The 18,766-nt window shown below is 40.1% G+C and overlaps 1 protein-coding gene across 1 annotated transcript; it reads left to right on the forward strand.

The window, feature by feature from the left end:
• The first annotated feature begins 7,376 nt into the window (after positions 1-7,376).
• LOC140233162 (methyltransferase-like protein 27) lies at positions 7,377-18,695 on the forward strand. Its single transcript, XM_072313279.1, has 5 exons — positions 7,377-7,563; positions 14,273-14,398; positions 15,161-15,296; positions 16,532-16,624; positions 18,497-18,695. The coding sequence occupies exons 1-5, from the start codon at positions 7,447-7,449 to the stop codon at positions 18,685-18,687; spliced, it is 663 nt and encodes a 220-aa protein (XP_072169380.1). The 5' UTR covers positions 7,377-7,446; the 3' UTR covers positions 18,688-18,695.
• The last annotated feature ends 71 nt before the right edge of the window (positions 18,696-18,766 follow it).

Genomic DNA, 18,766 nt, shown 5'->3' on the forward strand with positions numbered 1-18,766 from the left:
ATCGTAAATTGTTTATCCACAGTTTCCAGATGGAAGAGAAAGCAAACCCCTTCAGCTCTTGGAAAGGTCGTATTCAGTTTATTTCTTTTTTTTTATAACTTACTCTATACAAATTGCAGTTGTTTATTCAAAACTGGCAAATTTTGCTTCGGTAATTGTATGCATGCTATACCCACACAGCATGGATGACTGCACAGAGCTGGAGTCCAAAGCGTTTCAAATACAGTAGACCCAAAACTTCGTCCTTCCACAGTGTTCCAGCTTCGCCGTGTTTCGGCTGTGCGCGACACGAGAATGGATCAGAACATGACGGGCATGATCGGGCAGTTTATCAGGTACGGCAGAGACGTGCAGCCCAAGGCATTGACTAAACTTTACGATGACTGGGCCGAGGAGGGCAGCTATGACAAGGTTAGAGAATTCATATCCTATTATTCACTTTACAGGCAAAGAATACAATATATTTATGAATTCTTGGATGCAGTAATTATTAATATGTTATCATATGTATCTATGGGGTAAAATGTTATTTTTAAAAACATTTACGTCTCCCGTTTGATATCGTTCTGAAAGTTGCGACGAGTGTGGTGACAAAACCTGACATGCAAAATCAGGCATGTGGTATTATCCGCAGAAAATTTATGAAAACCAAACAATAAATCGTAATTCAAAATATGGTTTAGGTACAGCTGACCTGTCAATATTTCGTATCCTTTTGTGGGGCTGCATATATGTGAAGAGGTGACATGGCACTTCTCCGAATAATTTGCACAAATACGATTACCATTACGCGTGCAGACGAAACGATGATGATGATGGTGATGATTGTGATGATGATGATCATGATGATGATGGTGGTGGTGGTGGTGATGATGATGATGATTGTAATGGTGAACAGCATTGATATAGTCCATTTGTCTGTAAAGACCATTCAAAGGCGCCCAGGTCCCACAATATGTCAACTGCGTGTTCCACACATTTATTTGTGACAACGTAAAGCGTTATTGTACCTTGATGGTACAGGGTATTTCAGAAAAAGTGATCTGTGATAAATGAACAAACTCATTACTGGCTCACGTTTGGTACACTAACACAAAATAATAGACAATCAAACTTCTACTTGCAAATGCTCCTCAAAGTTCTGGTCTGAAGTTCCATCTTCCCACATAAGTCGCTTCGAGCGATAACAATAAGCAAGTTCGGAGTTACTTCATGTGCACAGTGGTACAAATGACTTTACTTTTTGCATGCAGTTGATGTAATAGGTACTTCACTTTCTTTTTTTCACTTTCTTTTTTTCAAAGTGACATACAGCATAAGTCTGTCCACCGTAATATTGGATTCGTCAATCATGTTCAAAACAAGAACGAATTTGCGTAGACCAGGTAATCACACTGATCCAGCGATAACATTCACACTTGTGGAAACATCCATTTCATTAGTTTGCATATTGAAAGTACATGTATTACAACCTCAAACTTTTGCTATTAATACTGCCAAAAAACCTAACCTTTTGTCAAGGCCCTCGCGCAGTATGATGGCTACAACGGGGCAGCAAAATCAGGGTATTAAAGTACCATTCAGTGACCGGTCGACAACTGGTGTCGAAAAATCGAATATTGCGTGGAAATCCCGTTGCCCGTCGCCTATTCCAACGGAAAAATGAATAAAATATCAATATCCTATTTTCAACTGATATGGAACACAGGATAATGGATTTGCTCTTAAATTCTGTTTTTCGCGTTTCATTATAATGAAATGTAAAAAAATGACTCAAAATCCTATTTTCTGAGCATTTCAAAAAATAGGAAATGAAAAACAGGATATCGGTTCAATATTCGTTTTTCCATTTTCCATTTGCAACGAGCGACGGGATATTGAAGACCGCCCCCAACGGCCACTTTATTTCGACACATAAATCAGTGGTAGCGGTTCGGTATTATTCAGCGTCTAGATGAAGAGACTATACCTTGGCTACGATATGCTACGCACCTCATCAAACTATCCAGCAGGCACATGGCGTGTAGCTCTTTGTAGCGACGTGCTCTGCTGCGAAACGACAAGTTTGTAGAGACTTTCGACCGTAATTATGCGATATTTCCATCTACTGAAAACCTTTTTCTCCTCCGACTGAAACTGAAATGAACTAGGAAAATAGTTTTAGATGAAATTCTCGAATGTCAACAACTTCACCAATCATAATGTCGGTGAAAACCGTGAGAAAGGAGTTGCGTTTCCTTTGTCACTGTACCAGGACAACAGGGAGAATAGTACCAATCGTAGCTTTTCTTGGGGGGGGGGGGGGTGGAACTGGTAAATTATTCAATGTAGGCCCTTCTCATTTCTAAACCTATTCAGCAATTCTATATGATTATAAAGACTCTGTTTTGAATTTGTTTATTATTTATGACCAGACCATTGCGCTACATACTTCGTTCTAAGTTTTTTTTTTTCTTATTATGCAAACATCTAAGATTAGTCTAACAAATTTATAATCATATTCTACACAATGTATACACCAATTAAGTGAAATCCTCTGTTGGTTATGATTCACCTCTTTTCTCACCGCATGTTTCTTTAGCTGCCCCTACTTTTCATGCTTCTCTTTGAAAATCAGCCCTAACTTTAGCTGAAAGGGCAATTTCTTCCCATGAGTGGAAAACGAATAAATAAAATAAAAATAATAAAGAGGAAAACTGTCTTTCTTTGATTATGTATGCGCGCTTGTGAGTTGTCTCGAATTCATTGTTGGACATGTATCTTTGATTGAATCATTTAATATTGTTCTATAAAAGGTGCCTTATTAACGGTATGTTACACTGAATTTTCTGTCATGACCAGTCAGGTGGACAGTCCATAAAACAAAATAGAGTGTAGTCTCATGGTCCACCTGGTGGTTACTTCTGGACATGCACCATCACATGAAATTGAAACGAAATGATCACATGAAAAAGCGAAAAAGCAAGAAAAGAAGGGGCACCTAAAGAACTAAATGGTGAGAAAAGGGATGAATCACAACCAACAGAGTGTTTCATTTGGTGTATGTTTTGTGTATAAATTTGTGAATCTAATCTTAGATGTTTGCACATAATAAGAAGAAATAAGGTGAACATAAAACGAAGTTATTATTGTTATCATTATTATTTTTTTCGACATTTGCAATACAATACAAGTGATAACAGATAAAGAAACAAAGCAAACAAATTACTTTAAGGATACAAAATGTCAGGATTTCCCTAATGGTGAGCTTCCCTATGTTGCCGGGTTGGAAAAAAAAAAAACGATCAAAGCACGTCAGGAAGTACTTGAAGACACACACATAAAAAATAATAATAGTATAGATAATAATACAAATAATTTCAAATTGAGCATGAACACCAGGTGAATTAGTGTACATAAAAATTAGAAATATCATTGTGGGGAATGGTATTCGTCCCTCCCCCCCCCCCCCATAAGAAAAGTCACTCCAGTATAAAAAAAAAAGTGTTATCAGAGTACATCTCTGAAAAAAAAACCCACAAAAACAAATATAACTGCACTGCTAATTAATAATATTTTCTTAGCACCCAAATCCTCTGCCCCCACCCCCCTCAAAAAAAAAAAAGAAAAAAAAATCACCGTCAGACAACAAATTCACGATACCAGGTATCATCAACATACCCAAACCATCTTAGATACACAATAAAAATAAAAATAAAAAATGATTTCAAAACCTTAGCTTCGTGTATCGTTAACCTGAGACTCCATGACCCAACGTTTTCTCTATGAAAATCCTTATGTGGTAACACCACTGTGCAACTAACAATGTATATGCACCGAAATTCATAAATACTATTGGGTTTTGTGAAGAATGACTAAAAAAAAAACCAACCAAAAACAAAAACAAAAACAGTGAAATACTGGATCAATTATAATGTATGTCCTACACATAAAGTCTGAAACCCAGGGACAAAAAGGTTGGATCGGAAACAAAACTATATAAATCAATCAATCATAAATCAAAATGTATAAAAGATAATCTTAAATTCAATTCAATTGTACCTACGAACTGAAATATATCACTGTGGTGAATGGTGTTCCCCCCCCCCCCTCCCAACAAAAAAAAAAAAAAAATATTCTGTGTGTCATAGCAACCAAAAGCAGTCATATAAAGAGTAACAGCAAAAACAAAATCACAATCCTGGTCCAAGCACATTGAAAAGGGAAACGCAACTCCTTTCTCCGTTTTCACCGACATTGTGATCGGTGAAGTTGTTGAAATTCGAGGATTTCATCTAAAACTATTTTCTTAGTTCATCTCAGTTTGCAGGACCTTACTACATTTGTAGATTTTTAACGTTGCAAACGCACTGTTCATATACACGCACAGTCAGAATCTGAATCATAACACTTGTCATAGACGCAGTCCTTTGCTTTCCACTGGCTATTAAAGTGACTTTATTCAGTTATCCGGCTCATGCAGCTCACAACAGCATAATGTCATCTGTGTGACGTGAGTATAGCGATGTCAAGCGACATGTAGTGAATTGAAGTGTAGTGTAGTGTAGTGCAGTGTAGTGTAGTGTAGTGTAGCGGTTCACTGTGACAGAAACACATGAAAAAACATTCATATTAGTTACACTTGTATCAACTTCAACCAAATTGATATACACCAACTTAACATACATATTACTTAGCGCTCAAAAACTTAAATGTAGCTTGCGCTCTACGACAAATTGTTCATTATTATTACTGTTTGAATAATATTATCACAAACCTGTTAATTACTTAATGCAACATGCATTTTCAGTGTACAGTAGTCGATCTGAATATGACATATATCTGTCAGTATATTAATTCCAACTGCCGTCAAACTTTCATATAACTTTAAATTTGTGGCAATTGTGTAGAAGCCTATCCATTCAGGCTGAATAAAACAAATTAAATACACTGTTTGATTACCACTGCCAGTGTTGGTACAACTACAATGGGCAAAAGCCCCTAAGCTTCACTGGGCAGTTTGTTTGTTTGTTTCAGTACTTAACTTCCTTATTGAACTATATAGTACAGCTGTACAGGGTTCTGGATTACATCCCCCTACCAAACTATCCTGTGCACCGCACAGCTAACTACACAGACCATCTCGCTGTTCTGGAGTGGTCTCCATGGCAACTATCTCTACTTGGGGCTGCACTGCACCCACCACTCTCTCTCTCTCTCTCTCTCCCCCAGCCATGCTCTGGGTCCTAAAACACACACAGGCATATATACACTATATACAGTGAACAAGTGCAATGTACTACACTTTGAATATCCATGCTCCAAACAAGTTAATCTATCTTATATGTCATTAAAGTTAGTCTTCCAAACTGTCTAGGAACACTTTAGAAATACAACACCTTTCCATCACATATTATACATTATGTAATATACCAATCAAAGTATTCTTCTCGTACTCATGGAAAGTTGATTCCAATACATTCTACCCTGTGTGGGTTGAATATGTCTACACATCGACATGGAGAATGAAACATAGAGATTTACTCTCATTCAGATACTCATTAACAACTTAATTACTCTGCTCTCAATTAATGAGGAATATATGTGTATACACAAATCAAAGAAGGATATCAATATAAATTGGACTTACCAACTGTTACGTATCCTGGTCACTAAATATAACTCTCCTCATTGCTCTTAGAAGACACTGCTTGTCCTCAAAGCTTCCAAACTCACTCTGCTAACAAAGACTGTGCACTGCCTTGGGGGTGAAGGCATGTGCTCTATGCAAATTAGCTTGGGTGTTCTACTATGCAAATTAGGGTACTGAACAGAGCATGCATTGTTTTGGGGTTTGGGGTTGCTCTCTTATTTTGGGGGTGTTAATCACTACCTATTGAGGGATAGTGTTGTCAATATTAAACTTCTTATGCCGCTACACTGCATGTGTGTCCATGTATATTTTGTGAAGAAAGTTTATCAACACTTACAAACATTTCTATATACATTCTTGCCACACACTCTATATGTTATTACATCAGCTCTTGTACTTTTAGATTTGTGTTTATAGATCACAAATACAGAAGAATGCAACAAAAAGGCTTAAGTGTGGCTGACACACAGAACTACTGAGTTGTTGAGTTTTGTGCATTTAATATTCAAATTTCAGATAACTGTTGACTTCCAAATTTCTAAGCAGTGGCCTAAGTAAGTCTCCTGGGGTTCATATTTAATGTTTTGCTGCATTTTGGGAGGTCTGTAAAAGGTATTCCCTACCTTTAAAATATTTACGCCAAATCTTTATTTACAGAACTTTACTTAATTCCAAATAAATCTGTTTTCCTACATTATTATTATTATTATCATTATCATTATTATTATTATAATCATCATCAGCTTTATCATCATCATTATCAATTCAGAAAATAATCTATACACCAACAGCCCACTTCACTGGCCTCAGTTCGAGTTGCCTTGTTGATTTCTTGCTAGTCGTGATTGGCTGTCCACGTGCCTAGGCCACTCCAATACACGAAAGGGGTTCGACCGATGCTCGTGATGAAACGGAACTGTCTGATAGCGGGGAGGTGAGAGGCCACCTCCCTGCTGATAGGTAGTGTTGTAGTATACGGTAGTGTAACCTTTTGAATAGTTCGGTGATAACGGCCACAAACAAGCTATCGCAGCTGTTACGCAACATTGTCGAAAATCTTGCTTCAGCGATTGTATTCACCCACACAGCCATGATTGGGATAGCACTGAAAACTACATTTTTCTCTCAGACCATTTTAAAGAGGATCCATCCAAAATTAAACTCTAAAAGAAAGAGAACAAGATTCCTCAGTACCGATTAACGCTCCTTAAAAATTACCAAAGTAGGATAAGAAATAAGAAAGGTACGACATTTTGAAATTTCACATTTTTTTTTTCGGAAAACATTTCTTATCAACTCGGTATGACTATTCAAATGAGAGAATTGATGATGTCCTGCCCTCACAATTTATATGAAATTCGAAAAAAAAGTCTTTTTTTAGCTATGACAGGCAAAAACATATTTACATACCAAAATATAAGTGTTTTTTTCTCTTTCTTATGAAATTAACAAAGTTCTGGAGTAGACTTCTTCTTTAAGACAGCATCCTGCCAGCATTGCCGTAGTTTGCAGACACACACCCTTTGTAGTTTGCAGACACAAATCGGTCGTAAAGGAGTCTGCGTCGAAAAGATTACATGCATCACTGGCACTGTCCAATAGCACGTGTACTGTAGCTGCCCTTGTCCGGAGCAGCTACCATTACTAGGAGGGATTATGCAACAACCCTCAAAGAGATGTTTGTGTATGGCCAAGGAGGCTCTCATGCCTCCTTGGTATGGCACAAACGTCATGCCATTACGACCAAAACGAGCGTTTGTGTTGGCTTGTGCTTGCAAACTGACCTGCGTGTCTCGACTGCGCCTGACGCGAAAATGGATGAGGAAATGACGGGCATGATCGGGCAGTTTATCAGGTACGGCAGAGACGTGCAACCCGAGGTATTAACTAAACTTTACGATGACTGGGCCGAGGAGGGCAGCTATGACAAGGTTAGAGAATTCATAGCCCAAGTATTCACTATATCACTATTTTGATCCCTACGCTAACAACGAGGGCAAGAATTTCTTTTGGACGCACACTAAAACGTATAAGGCAAGAATTCCTTTGGACAGCCACCCCACTTATACTGCCATACCCTTGACAGCTTATGCATGGATGCACGCAGGCACATTTGGGTGGTGTCAAGGGGAACGTTTGCCCATATGTTTGTGATCCCTTTCACCAAAAATCAGCAAAAGGATATGGGGTCCTACACTACAGTGTGAGCCCATTGCATCTAGAAGTGGTATACATATTTTTATTTTTCAGACAGCATACTGAAAGCACACTGGATTCGTCGTACTGCAGCGTACCCGAAAACTCCGTAACTGATTTTATTTTTACGTCAGCTACAAACGTTTTATGTAGGCCAATAAATGATACATGCACTTTTATTTGTTTGTGTGTATTTACAGATGAGTATAATTTTATTGTGTATCATAACACTCGTCTTATCTCCTCTACCACAGAGCCTCGACTATTTATTATTACTATAATGTAATTAGGTTCGTTGTACAATAATTTTTATCATAATTGCTGTCAGTATTAGATTATGTTGATGTGCGTGGAATGAGTATTGTAACGGAATTTGAATAGCTAGATTTTGTGTTATTAAAGGAGACCTCCGGATGATTTTCAGACTTTTACATGTGAACAAGTACCATAAATTAGTTATGCTGAGTATAGAGTTTCAGTGTTATTTGTTTATTCATGGACCTACCACACACATGGACATTCATCGCTCGTTGATTAATTCGTGCACCTGTTTCTGGCGGAAGCGTCACAAAAAAAAAAAAAAAAAAAAAAACATTTTAAACATGCTTTCCTGCTTTGATCCAGTCTTGTCCACCGACAGCCAGCCTGGCTAAAAACAAGACGGCGCTTTGAGAAATCTTAAAAAAAAAAAAAAGTGTCCACTTTAGTAATTACCAATTTTGTGACACAAAATTTGTCCTCGTTTGAGGTTTGCTGCTCCCCATCATTGTTATTTATTCAAAGGCAGTTGGGTCTGAAAAGGTACCACAGCCAAATAGGACCGAAATGAGGGAAACGGTTCTTTTGTCAGTGACAATGCACAATTACATAATCATCGTTGTCCAAACGTCCGAATGTAAGATGCACATAATCAGGTGGCGGTGGTGACGATGGGATCAAATAAAGACCGTTCATAGTCCATGCGTGTGGTAGGTCCATGGTTTACTGGTTTCCCTACTCAAAGGCCGCAATATTAAACTTCCACTAATCTATACATGGAGTTGTCGATTTATTCACTATATGATATTAAATTATGAAAATCGTCTTCAATGCCCTTTTAAGTTAGTGATAGAAGAGTATGATTGCTTTTCATTTCGTTCATCCAAAATGAATTGTGTATTGCTTTCATGTAAACTGCGGTGCTGTCTGTGTTGTAAGATTTAACCATTCATTATTAGCTGTGCTCCTCTTCCGAGCTACTTGTAGTTCATCCTTGCTTTCGACCTCGCGTCTGTGTCCTTTCTTCCGTCCTCGCTACATCCAGGGAGGTTGGAATGCTTTACGGCCTCGCTATTCGTCCTCGCTCAAATCTGGCATTCCGACTTCACGCACTGAAATGCTGTCTCGGCTGTCCGAGCATGGACCTAGGAGGTCCATGGTCCGAGCAAGTTCTGGAAAGAAACACATGTTTTTTGGCCTTTTTCATGATTTCACTCTCGCCTTTTGATGTGATCTGGTCGCGTGCGACCTTCGTCATACGTCGCTCGACACCGTTGTTACGACCTTGCATTACGTAAGACAGGGACTCTCGATAAATAGTCAACCCGCTACTATAATTGTTGTTACCAGGGAGGTGAGACAAAACGTTTTTTCTGGTCCCACTAACATATTTTTGTGAACAATTTTACTTCTCCAGGGGATGAAAACACTATTTGAATGTTTTTTTGTTGTATGCTGGGGATATATTGAGGCAGGAGGGCTCGAATCTACAACAGAGTGGTCATGATGGAGACTACTGGATAGGACCTAATCTTGGTGAAATAACTTGCCTCCTTGCCTGGTGTATGGTGAAAACATGTGAGAGTTCAGTGAGAGCTGAACTATCTCACATGTCCTGTATCACTGTATGCCTGATAAGATATTCACCATGGCGCTTTTTTTGTCTGTCTCTCTGTTTTTGTTTTATTCTTATTTGAAAGCTGAATGGGTATTTTTGTGATGGTTGTTGCTGTTGTGGTTGGTATTTTCTGTGCTAGCTTGGTATTAAAATTATTATTATCATCAGACATTATTAGGGCCTGTGTTCCACTACTCAGCGGTTCATGTTTCCTTCATATTCTTACAGTCAGTATATTATTATTGGTGCTGCTAATCATTATTATTCATTGTTTTTAAGTCTGTGTTAATTTGTTTCCATTTCATGTAAAAGTTATTTCACCATAATAGCATGCAAAGTACATTTGTTCCCAAGAAATATTATAGTACATGGACATGTAAATGCACATAAGTTATAATACCTGGAATACTAGCTGCAAAATTCAAAATGTGACCATGCAACCAGTTCACTGCACATCACAATGCACCAGTGTTGATGGCAGGCACAGCAATGGGTAATGCACCAGTAATGCACCAGTATACACCACCCACCAGTACCACGTGGAGTAATCCAGGTTCTGGCCAGGGAGGGGTGAGACCCACCAGCCTGTTGACAAGGATTGCGCATGTGCACTGTGCGGCCAAGCGGCAGTAATCTAGTTAGTGGAGTGGTCTCTTGGGGAGTGCGGCTCCGAGGATGGTTCAAAAGACACTAATCCAGTGCCCACTCCTTTTCCTCTCACCTCCCTGTTGTTACCAGGGAGGTGGATTCCACCTCCCTGTTGTTACTAAGGTTTCGGGGAGTCTCGTGGGTACTTTTGATAGGGGGAACTTGAGTCGCAGGAGGAAACCTTTCGGACTTTCAAAGCCGAGTTTCCAAAGAGAGTATACGGCAGTAAATACGGCAGTAACTTTGGTAGTGTAAATGTGTTCAAAAATTTAACAATAAGCCAACTCTATGTAAAGCCCTCATTATGCGTTGTATCCTCCAACTGAATTAAAGGTTGCCTGTTACCACAAACACAATAATTTCATTGAATCTATGCACACGGCCACGCCACCGCATAAACATTCAATCATAAAAATTCCGATGTAGGGCTGGTTTTGAAACGCAAGAATTACACCTGCGCCAGAAGGAAAATTCTTCACAATATTTTCATTTTTGGAAAGTTTCATTTTTTTTTTTACAGACTATTTGTCTCTACTGTGTTACGGTCAAGTTCACACAAATGAATGCAAGGCGGTCTCAGTGAATTGAAATGAACAAATCTTCCGGGTTTTTATTAGGAAATTATTTAACAATCAGTTTCCAACCGGAATAACAAAATCAACCATAACAATGAAAGATAGACGGGATCGTTTCAACTAAGAAAACATAAGTACAGATTGTGTAATACCTGGCCAGGGTTTCACCCTAAGAGAGTCAACGTCGGGGCCCAACTCATCTGCGACGTGGCGGGGAGGCGACGTAAGACGCTACCACGTGGAGAACGCGTCAATACACGGGACGTCGTCGGATCAGCGGGCGACGCTATCTCAGCACAGTTTGCAGCGCTGTGACTATGCCAGACAGAAGGGCGTTGGCCGCTGGGTGCGCGTGGTCCCTCACAGCGTCTCGGCACCCTGTATCGACCTCGGCGCGGCTCCCACTAGTCACCGTGCAGCAGTCACAGGTGGGCGTTGGCTCAAGACCGTCTGGTGGTTCACCTGGAAATCGACGAAGACTTATTGTCGCCGTCGTCGTCGAAAGAAAACGGGCTAGAGGCAAATCGGCATGTCCTGGTTTATCTCGCCTCTTAGCACTTAAAATTCACCTAGCAGAGCACGTTCCTTGGGGAAAGCAATTCCTCCCAAGATTGTAGACGGGAACGCCGAGAAAGTGATAACGGTCCTCTCTAACCGGAGTCCGATTGTCGACTGACACGACCAATGTATTTTTAACATGAACATTATTACATACATGGAAAATTCCGTCAGGCACGCCCAGCTTAATATATTCATAACATTAAACTCAACCTGGGCGAAGTGTGTAAGGCTGCTTTCACATAGAAGTATTCGGTATTCGGTATTCGGTATTCGCTATTCGCTATTCGCTATTCGAGCACCGAATACACCATCACCCGCACCGTCAACTCACCATCCCATGTAGTGAGGATTTCTTCCTCGTACATCGTAGCAAATCTTATTAACAATTTCTAAACTGCATCAGAATGTCGGTCTACATGCTTATATTTGCTAACGGGCAAATCCAGACCAAAAGTGCCATTATTTCATAAACGAGAGACGGTATACGCTGCAAGAAAATCGAACAAGTTCGATTCCCACTTTGCTATACTTTTCGCAGCTATTCGGTACTTTCGAATAGTGCCCTCCTATGTGAACCGGTGTGAGGAAATCCTATCGTTCGATTCAAGCTATTCGCGTGCCCTCGAAAAACGAGCCCGAATACCCGAATAGTATACTTCTATGTGAACGCAGCCTTAGGCTGCGGTTCAAAACGAATGACTCGAAAGGAGATTACGTAACTGGTGGTGTTTACAAACATTCGCGATCGTGCACGTGTGATCGCATACACATGATCATAAGACATGAAGACCACATTGTTAAGTGATTACATGGGCAAATTCGTAACAACTGCATAAACATATGCACTTATAAAGATCACATTCTCTGAACCTGTGATGTGCCAACTTAGGAAGGAAGTGTAATTTTAAAGGTCGCAAAATGGGCACTCAAATTAAGGGCGGATCCGCTGCGGGACGTAAGGCTTATCTCTCAATTACGAGTAGCATTCATTCAGTATGCAGGACTTATACCTACGTATGGATACCTATGGATGGTTCTGAACGCAGGCCTTATATACATGTATTCAGATCGAGATTCCATCCTTCTTGAAATAAGCTGGGTCATGGCCAGGTAGAGTGGCGTCAAACGTAAACTTGATGGGTTCGTCATTCTAAAACTTATATCTAAACCAATGTCAAAGCTGTAGACACTGTTTTTTTTTTGTTTGTTTTTTTTTTGTTTGTTTTGCTGAACTATCCAGGGTTTCCTAATGCGCATGTAGAACGATTTTTTTTTTCTTGTAGTGGTGCGTGATCTAAAACATGCAACTTTTTGCCATGTCCTCTTGTGCTTTGTGTTATTCATAACAAAACTAAATCAGGCCTAAATTACACATGGAACTGAAGAAGATACATTCTGCACTGGACACGTGGACAAGAATCTTCTCATTAGAGTGCAACGTATACCAATGACATACGGACACACGGAGGCTACTAATCTGTTTGGCTCGTCTATGTTTCAGAATAGGGGTGCTGTAGGCCTACATTACGCGTACGATCGTTGAGACGCTGTCATATTTTATTAGACCTAAATGTAGCTGTCGTTTCGCGGACACAACCACCTGCACCCATAGATGGTTTATTTGAAGGGGTCACCCCACGACCTTGATACCCACGGGTCATACGGCCCACAGGATAGACATTGAAAAAAATGTCCACGGGACATACACACACTAATGCACACGCGTCATACAGCTCACGAGCTGTATTATGCTAGGATTATATTAAGGTCCATGAGCTCGACACTAGGAAATAAAGTTCCACCAGCTTGATACTACAGGCAAAAAAGGGGGGTCTGCAAGCACGACACTATACGTAGATAAAGCCCCGTGATGTAATGTCCAGCTCGTGGGCCTTTTTTTTTCCTAGTGTCGATCTCGTAGACATTGCTTGCCTAGGGTCTGTAGCTCGCGGACCATGTACCTGGTAGACCTATATTACCAATAGTCGACTGCGTGGACATTGTCCTTTCGGGGAGTCGTAAGAAAATTCCATATGAAAATACACTATTTGTGATTTAATCAGATGTGATTTATATTTGATAGCAAAAACAAAAATCCTTGTCTGGCGTATAACCCTTTAAAGCTCGAGAAGTGGAGAATTGAGTATTGACATACATTTAGCAGGAAAGGTGCCCAGATGCCGTGGCATAGTAATCGTGTTGCTATGGAAAACAGATAAAACGAGAAGGTCGATTTCTTCGTTTTCGTCCATCAATGCCTGCCATTGAATGGTATAATTATGTTGCAAGGTATTAAAGCTTTTGTCGTCGTTCTCGACAAAATCCTCTTTGTTTTCGTTTCATTCTTCTTCTTTCATTTATTTTGTGGTTGTTCTTGTTGTTGCGTCTCCTAATTTTAATAATAATAATAATAATAATTGTTTTGGATATAAACTCCAAATTTTATTGTCCAAGAATGGAAATTCATTTTGCCCAATTGATCTTGGGCCCGGCAGCCACTGAGCAGCGCCAGATCGACGTTGCTCTAACCTTTTCAACTGTTGAACAGCAAACAAGGTAGCAGCAACTCCCATCTTCTAACGTCTTTTGGTATGACGCGGCCGGGGTTTGAACCCACGACCTCCCGATTGTGAGGGCAGCCGCTCTACTCACTGAGCCAACACATCGGTCAAAAATAATTTTGACGGCAACAGAGTGTTTTACATGATCCAATGATGATAATTTTTTGATAGTGATCGAAGGGAAACCCTGCATTTAAGGTCCTTATCTAATTCTGTTTCGAAGGTTCTTTCAGATGCCGGCTACAAAGGACCGACTGCTGTGGCGCGAAAGCTGGACATCCTGCTCGGGGACAAAAAGAATGCCAGAATAGTAGACGCCGGCGCCGGAACGGGACTCGTCGGAGAGGAGGTTAGCGAATTGCTGACGGGTCATATCGTGTGTGTGTGTGTGTGTGTGTGTGTGTGCGTGTATGTATGTGTATATGGGATTTCCCTAAATTCCCATAAATGAGGATTTCCTGCCGAAATCTTGAGTTCATTGAATGGTTTTCACAATGCACAATTGAGAATTCCATTCCACTTCCATTCAGTTGTATTCAATTCACTTCAATGTCAATTCAATTCAAATCTATCTTACATGCCTTGCGAAATTACACCATACTAAGAAAGATGTGAAAAAGACCGTTTCGGCAATGTATTCAAATTTTATGCCTGCTATGTTTTGAAAAGTTGCCCTTAACAACTATAAAAGTCTGCCCCGGAGACTTGCCCAACCTCGCAACAATTAAGTGAATTTCTGCCTATGGAAATTCATTGAAGGGAGCAGGTGAATGATAGGTTTAGGAAAATAAACAATCATAGATCATAAACATTACAGAAACTGTCTAATTGAAAACAGAACTGAATAACATAATTGCCTTAACAATTTGCATACTTTAAGAGCCTCGAAAGTTGGAATAAACTTCATTATTCTGAGTCCAGTTTTAACTTCTGTCGGATGTCTACTGTTCTGTTTCTAAACTTCTACTTAATCCATATAAGGTAAACTTTACACGGAGTGGGCTCGCACTTAAATTAATCAATATTGTGACCAGAGCTACACAAGCTTTCTTTCAACTGCATTCTATGACGTCATATCGGGTAAAGAATCTTTACTCCTTCTTTGATCCAGCTTTGCAAGAGCGGCTTTACCAACATCTGCGCCGTCGATCCCTCCCAGAAACTTCTCGACGTCTGCAAATCAAAAGGATGTTACACGGAGTTGATCAAGGGCTTCATCGGACCAACACCACTCCTTCTGAAGGACGGTTAGTAAATCACGAGAACTCTTCAAAACCGCGGCAATTGAGTATTAGATTTCATGATGTAGTGACGTACTGTGCAACATAATGTTATAAGATTGAATTGATTTGATTTGAATTTATTACCACTTTCTGGGATGGAACACCCTGATCAGCAGAGCAGGTTTCCATATGGGTCCACAAGATTATCAATTATGTAAAGACTTACAAATACATCTGTTAAAGTTAACTCAAAGTCACATAAAAGTATGGGGGATCTTATAAAAGCACCAACTCCAACTCCAACTTCAAAATCTTCGAGTGATCCCTAAGGTCACTCCAAAATTAGTGAAAATGAATATTTTCACTCAAAATTCACTCCAATTTCACTCCAAAATCACTCTTTTCTGTTATTCACTCCTTCAAGAGTGAATATTTTCACTCTTCTTTTTCTACAGAGTACCATTTCTTATGACTAAATCCATGCTTTCAAACTTCAAAATTCAGACGAGTCAGGGTAACCCTGGCAGGAGAAAATGCAGATACTACTGATAGGCAATCATTACTGAGCTTGGAATTTTGAATGCGTATGATATGGTGCTACAAAAATGAATATCCTAGGTTTGATTTTTGTCCCATGAATTAAGTTTGGTCTCATGAATACAGGATAACGCAATACCTTGATGTCTTGGATTAAGGAAACCGATATTTGTTAAGGATACGCATAAGGCCATGACTTAGGCCATCGCTCTGAGCGGAAGCGAACAAGTGATGGAAAGCACAAAGATTTGGGGAATATGATTTATCATGTCTATTGAGAGCCCTCAATAACTCGATAATGATTCAGTCCTCAGTGCTCTTGTAACGCCATTGTTCATGTTGCTGCGGATGTTCAGTAGTAGAATTAACATTCGATTCAAAAGACATTAAGCATGTCTCAACTGCAAATTCTAAGTCAAGATGTTACAAAATGAAGAAATTGATCGCAAAAAATTAAACGTATCTAATTATAGTCCATGATCAGATAGCGCAAAATAAAACCTTTCCAGTGATACCTAACAAAAAATTTTTTGAAGTTATGATAAAAATATCTCATATTTTCATTATTTTTTTCTGTATTTAGTAGCTTTAAATGTATTCTCGCTATCGAATATTTCCAATGATTATGTGGTTTGACCTCTCCCTTCCACCTCCCTGGTGTGACTAAAAGGCTTTTTTAGTTAGGCAGATTTGTTGATGTGAATTTTCCCCTTTCGTTTTAGATTCCTTTGACGCTGCTGTGTCGAGTGGTGCGTTTCTACCCGGCCATTGTGATGGAAGTAGTCTCAAGGAGCTAGTGAGATTGGTTAAACCAGGTAAATATTGATCATAAGAATCACCCTAGATAGCAAATTAATCAATGTGATGATAACAATGCCTATGTTAATGGATCATTCTAGTATCGTTTTGAATTAGCCTGATTTGTTCAATACTTAAAGCTCCTGTAGGTTTAAACCAGCACCTGCTGACTGTCAAATTCAAAACACACACGATATAGGCCTGGTCTAGACCAAAATAGATCTAACGTTAAGGCCTATCTTAGGCTACGGTCACAACTCAGAGCGGCGACGACCGATTTGTAGCCTGCTCAGTCGCTGCTGAAATTTTGGCACCGCCCAGCAGTTTTTGAAGATGTCGAGCAGGCTATAAAACCTCAGCGATGCCCGAGCGATGCCCGAGCGATGCCCGAGCGATTTTCAATCGGTCACCGGTCGATTTTAGGTGAAAAATTTGCGAAATATGGGGGTTTCTCCGCTTAGAGACTGAACAGTCACCGAGCGATGCCCCATTGGCAACTGGACGATCTCCCACCGGCCACCTGCTGATTTTTACGAAATCGCTTAGCGACCGACAGGTGATCGATAGGTCATCTACCGGTGTCCCGTAGGCGTACCGGCGGCCACCCGCCGGCCTCTGCCGGAATTTTCTAACGAGCTACCTGGGTTTATTCATATACCTATGTGATTTGTGATGTGATAATTAAATAATTAATCAATTCATTAAGATAAAACTCGAGGCAAAAGAATTATTAAGAGTTATATTACCAACTACCAAACCTCAGCTATGTGAAACCACAGATAACTAAAAATTATGAAATCAAACAAAAGGGAGGAAAACCCAAGATGGAACAAAGATTAGAATAGATTAGAATTTTCCAAAATATCTTTATTTGCTTCTATATATTTACAGTATTTTTCTATTCCTATTCAATTTCATATTTTCATTTCCCTATCTGTCATTCATTACTAATTCATTCAATAGGCCTTTAATAATTGATACGATAACCAAACCATATATTACTAAGTCTACATATCGACACTAATTTTTAGCTTTCATCTCTTTTGCCCCAAAGTGGTTGTCCCTGTCTCCCATTTCCCTCATGTTGGTTGCCGAGATATTGAGATGCTGAGATGTTAGTGGGGTTTCCTTGCCTCTATCCCTCCCCCTGCTTCTTCCACATTGCCCTGGCTTCTCTTCCCGATCTAGTCCCTGGTTTCCTTCAGTGCTTCTGTCATTTCTATCTTTGTGATTTTTAGGGTCTAAATCGCTCGACGGCGACCGCTCGATCTATTCCCTTGATTTTCTTCTGTGCTCTTTTGTCATTTTTGTCTCTATTATTTTTGTCCAATAAATCGTTCGGCGGCGACCGCTCGATTAGGTCAGTGCCTTGGCGGTTGCCGCTCAGACACCGAGGGTATTTTGGGCAGCTAGTGAAAACTGGTCGGTCGCCGCTGAAATTTAAACTCCGGGTTAAAACTTCAGCGGCGACCGACCAATGCCCTAAATATCAGTGGTACCTGGTCGGTCACCGGTCAGTCATCGGTGGGTGTCCGACCGAAATTGGCTAAAAACTCGCCGACCGGTCGCCCAGCAGGCTGATTTAGGGGTTGTGACCGTAGCCTAGTCTATTTCACTCGGCTTTACGCGTATAGTCGGCGAAAAAAAAAAAGAATCGATAAAAAGGGTCCAGAACTAGACTAAGCCTATCTAGGTAGGAGGAGGACTAACGGTTAGGCCTAGATTTAGATCTGGCGCGGAAGCATCAAACAACTTGATTTACCGTTCACCAGATGTCAAATGCACTGCCGTTAAGAGTGAGCGTGGGATTGTACATGACATGTGGCCCGTATTCATCCAATCAGATGGCAAGGTTCTATATATGTGTTGTATAATTGTCATTAACACAGGTGGCCTTATCGTTATTGCCATGAGACATACACACTTGGAGAATCCTCCGGAGGTTTTTGATTTTGTCGACGTCATGAACCATCTTAAGCTGGGGGGAGCGTTCACCATGGAGCAAGAACAGATCCAAGAATATTCTCAGGGAGCTTTGGGCATCTTAATAGTCTTGACAGTCTTGCCACAGTCACAGTAGCTATGCCCCGGCGTGATTCACCTTAATGTCTGACAACGCAGCTGGTTTTGTAGATTTACCGGTGATTTTGACTGACAGC

Source organism: Diadema setosum, chromosome 9 (genome assembly GCF_964275005.1).
Source record: "Diadema setosum chromosome 9, eeDiaSeto1, whole genome shotgun sequence".
Taxonomy (NCBI): Eukaryota; Metazoa; Echinodermata; class Echinoidea; order Diadematoida; family Diadematidae; genus Diadema; species Diadema setosum.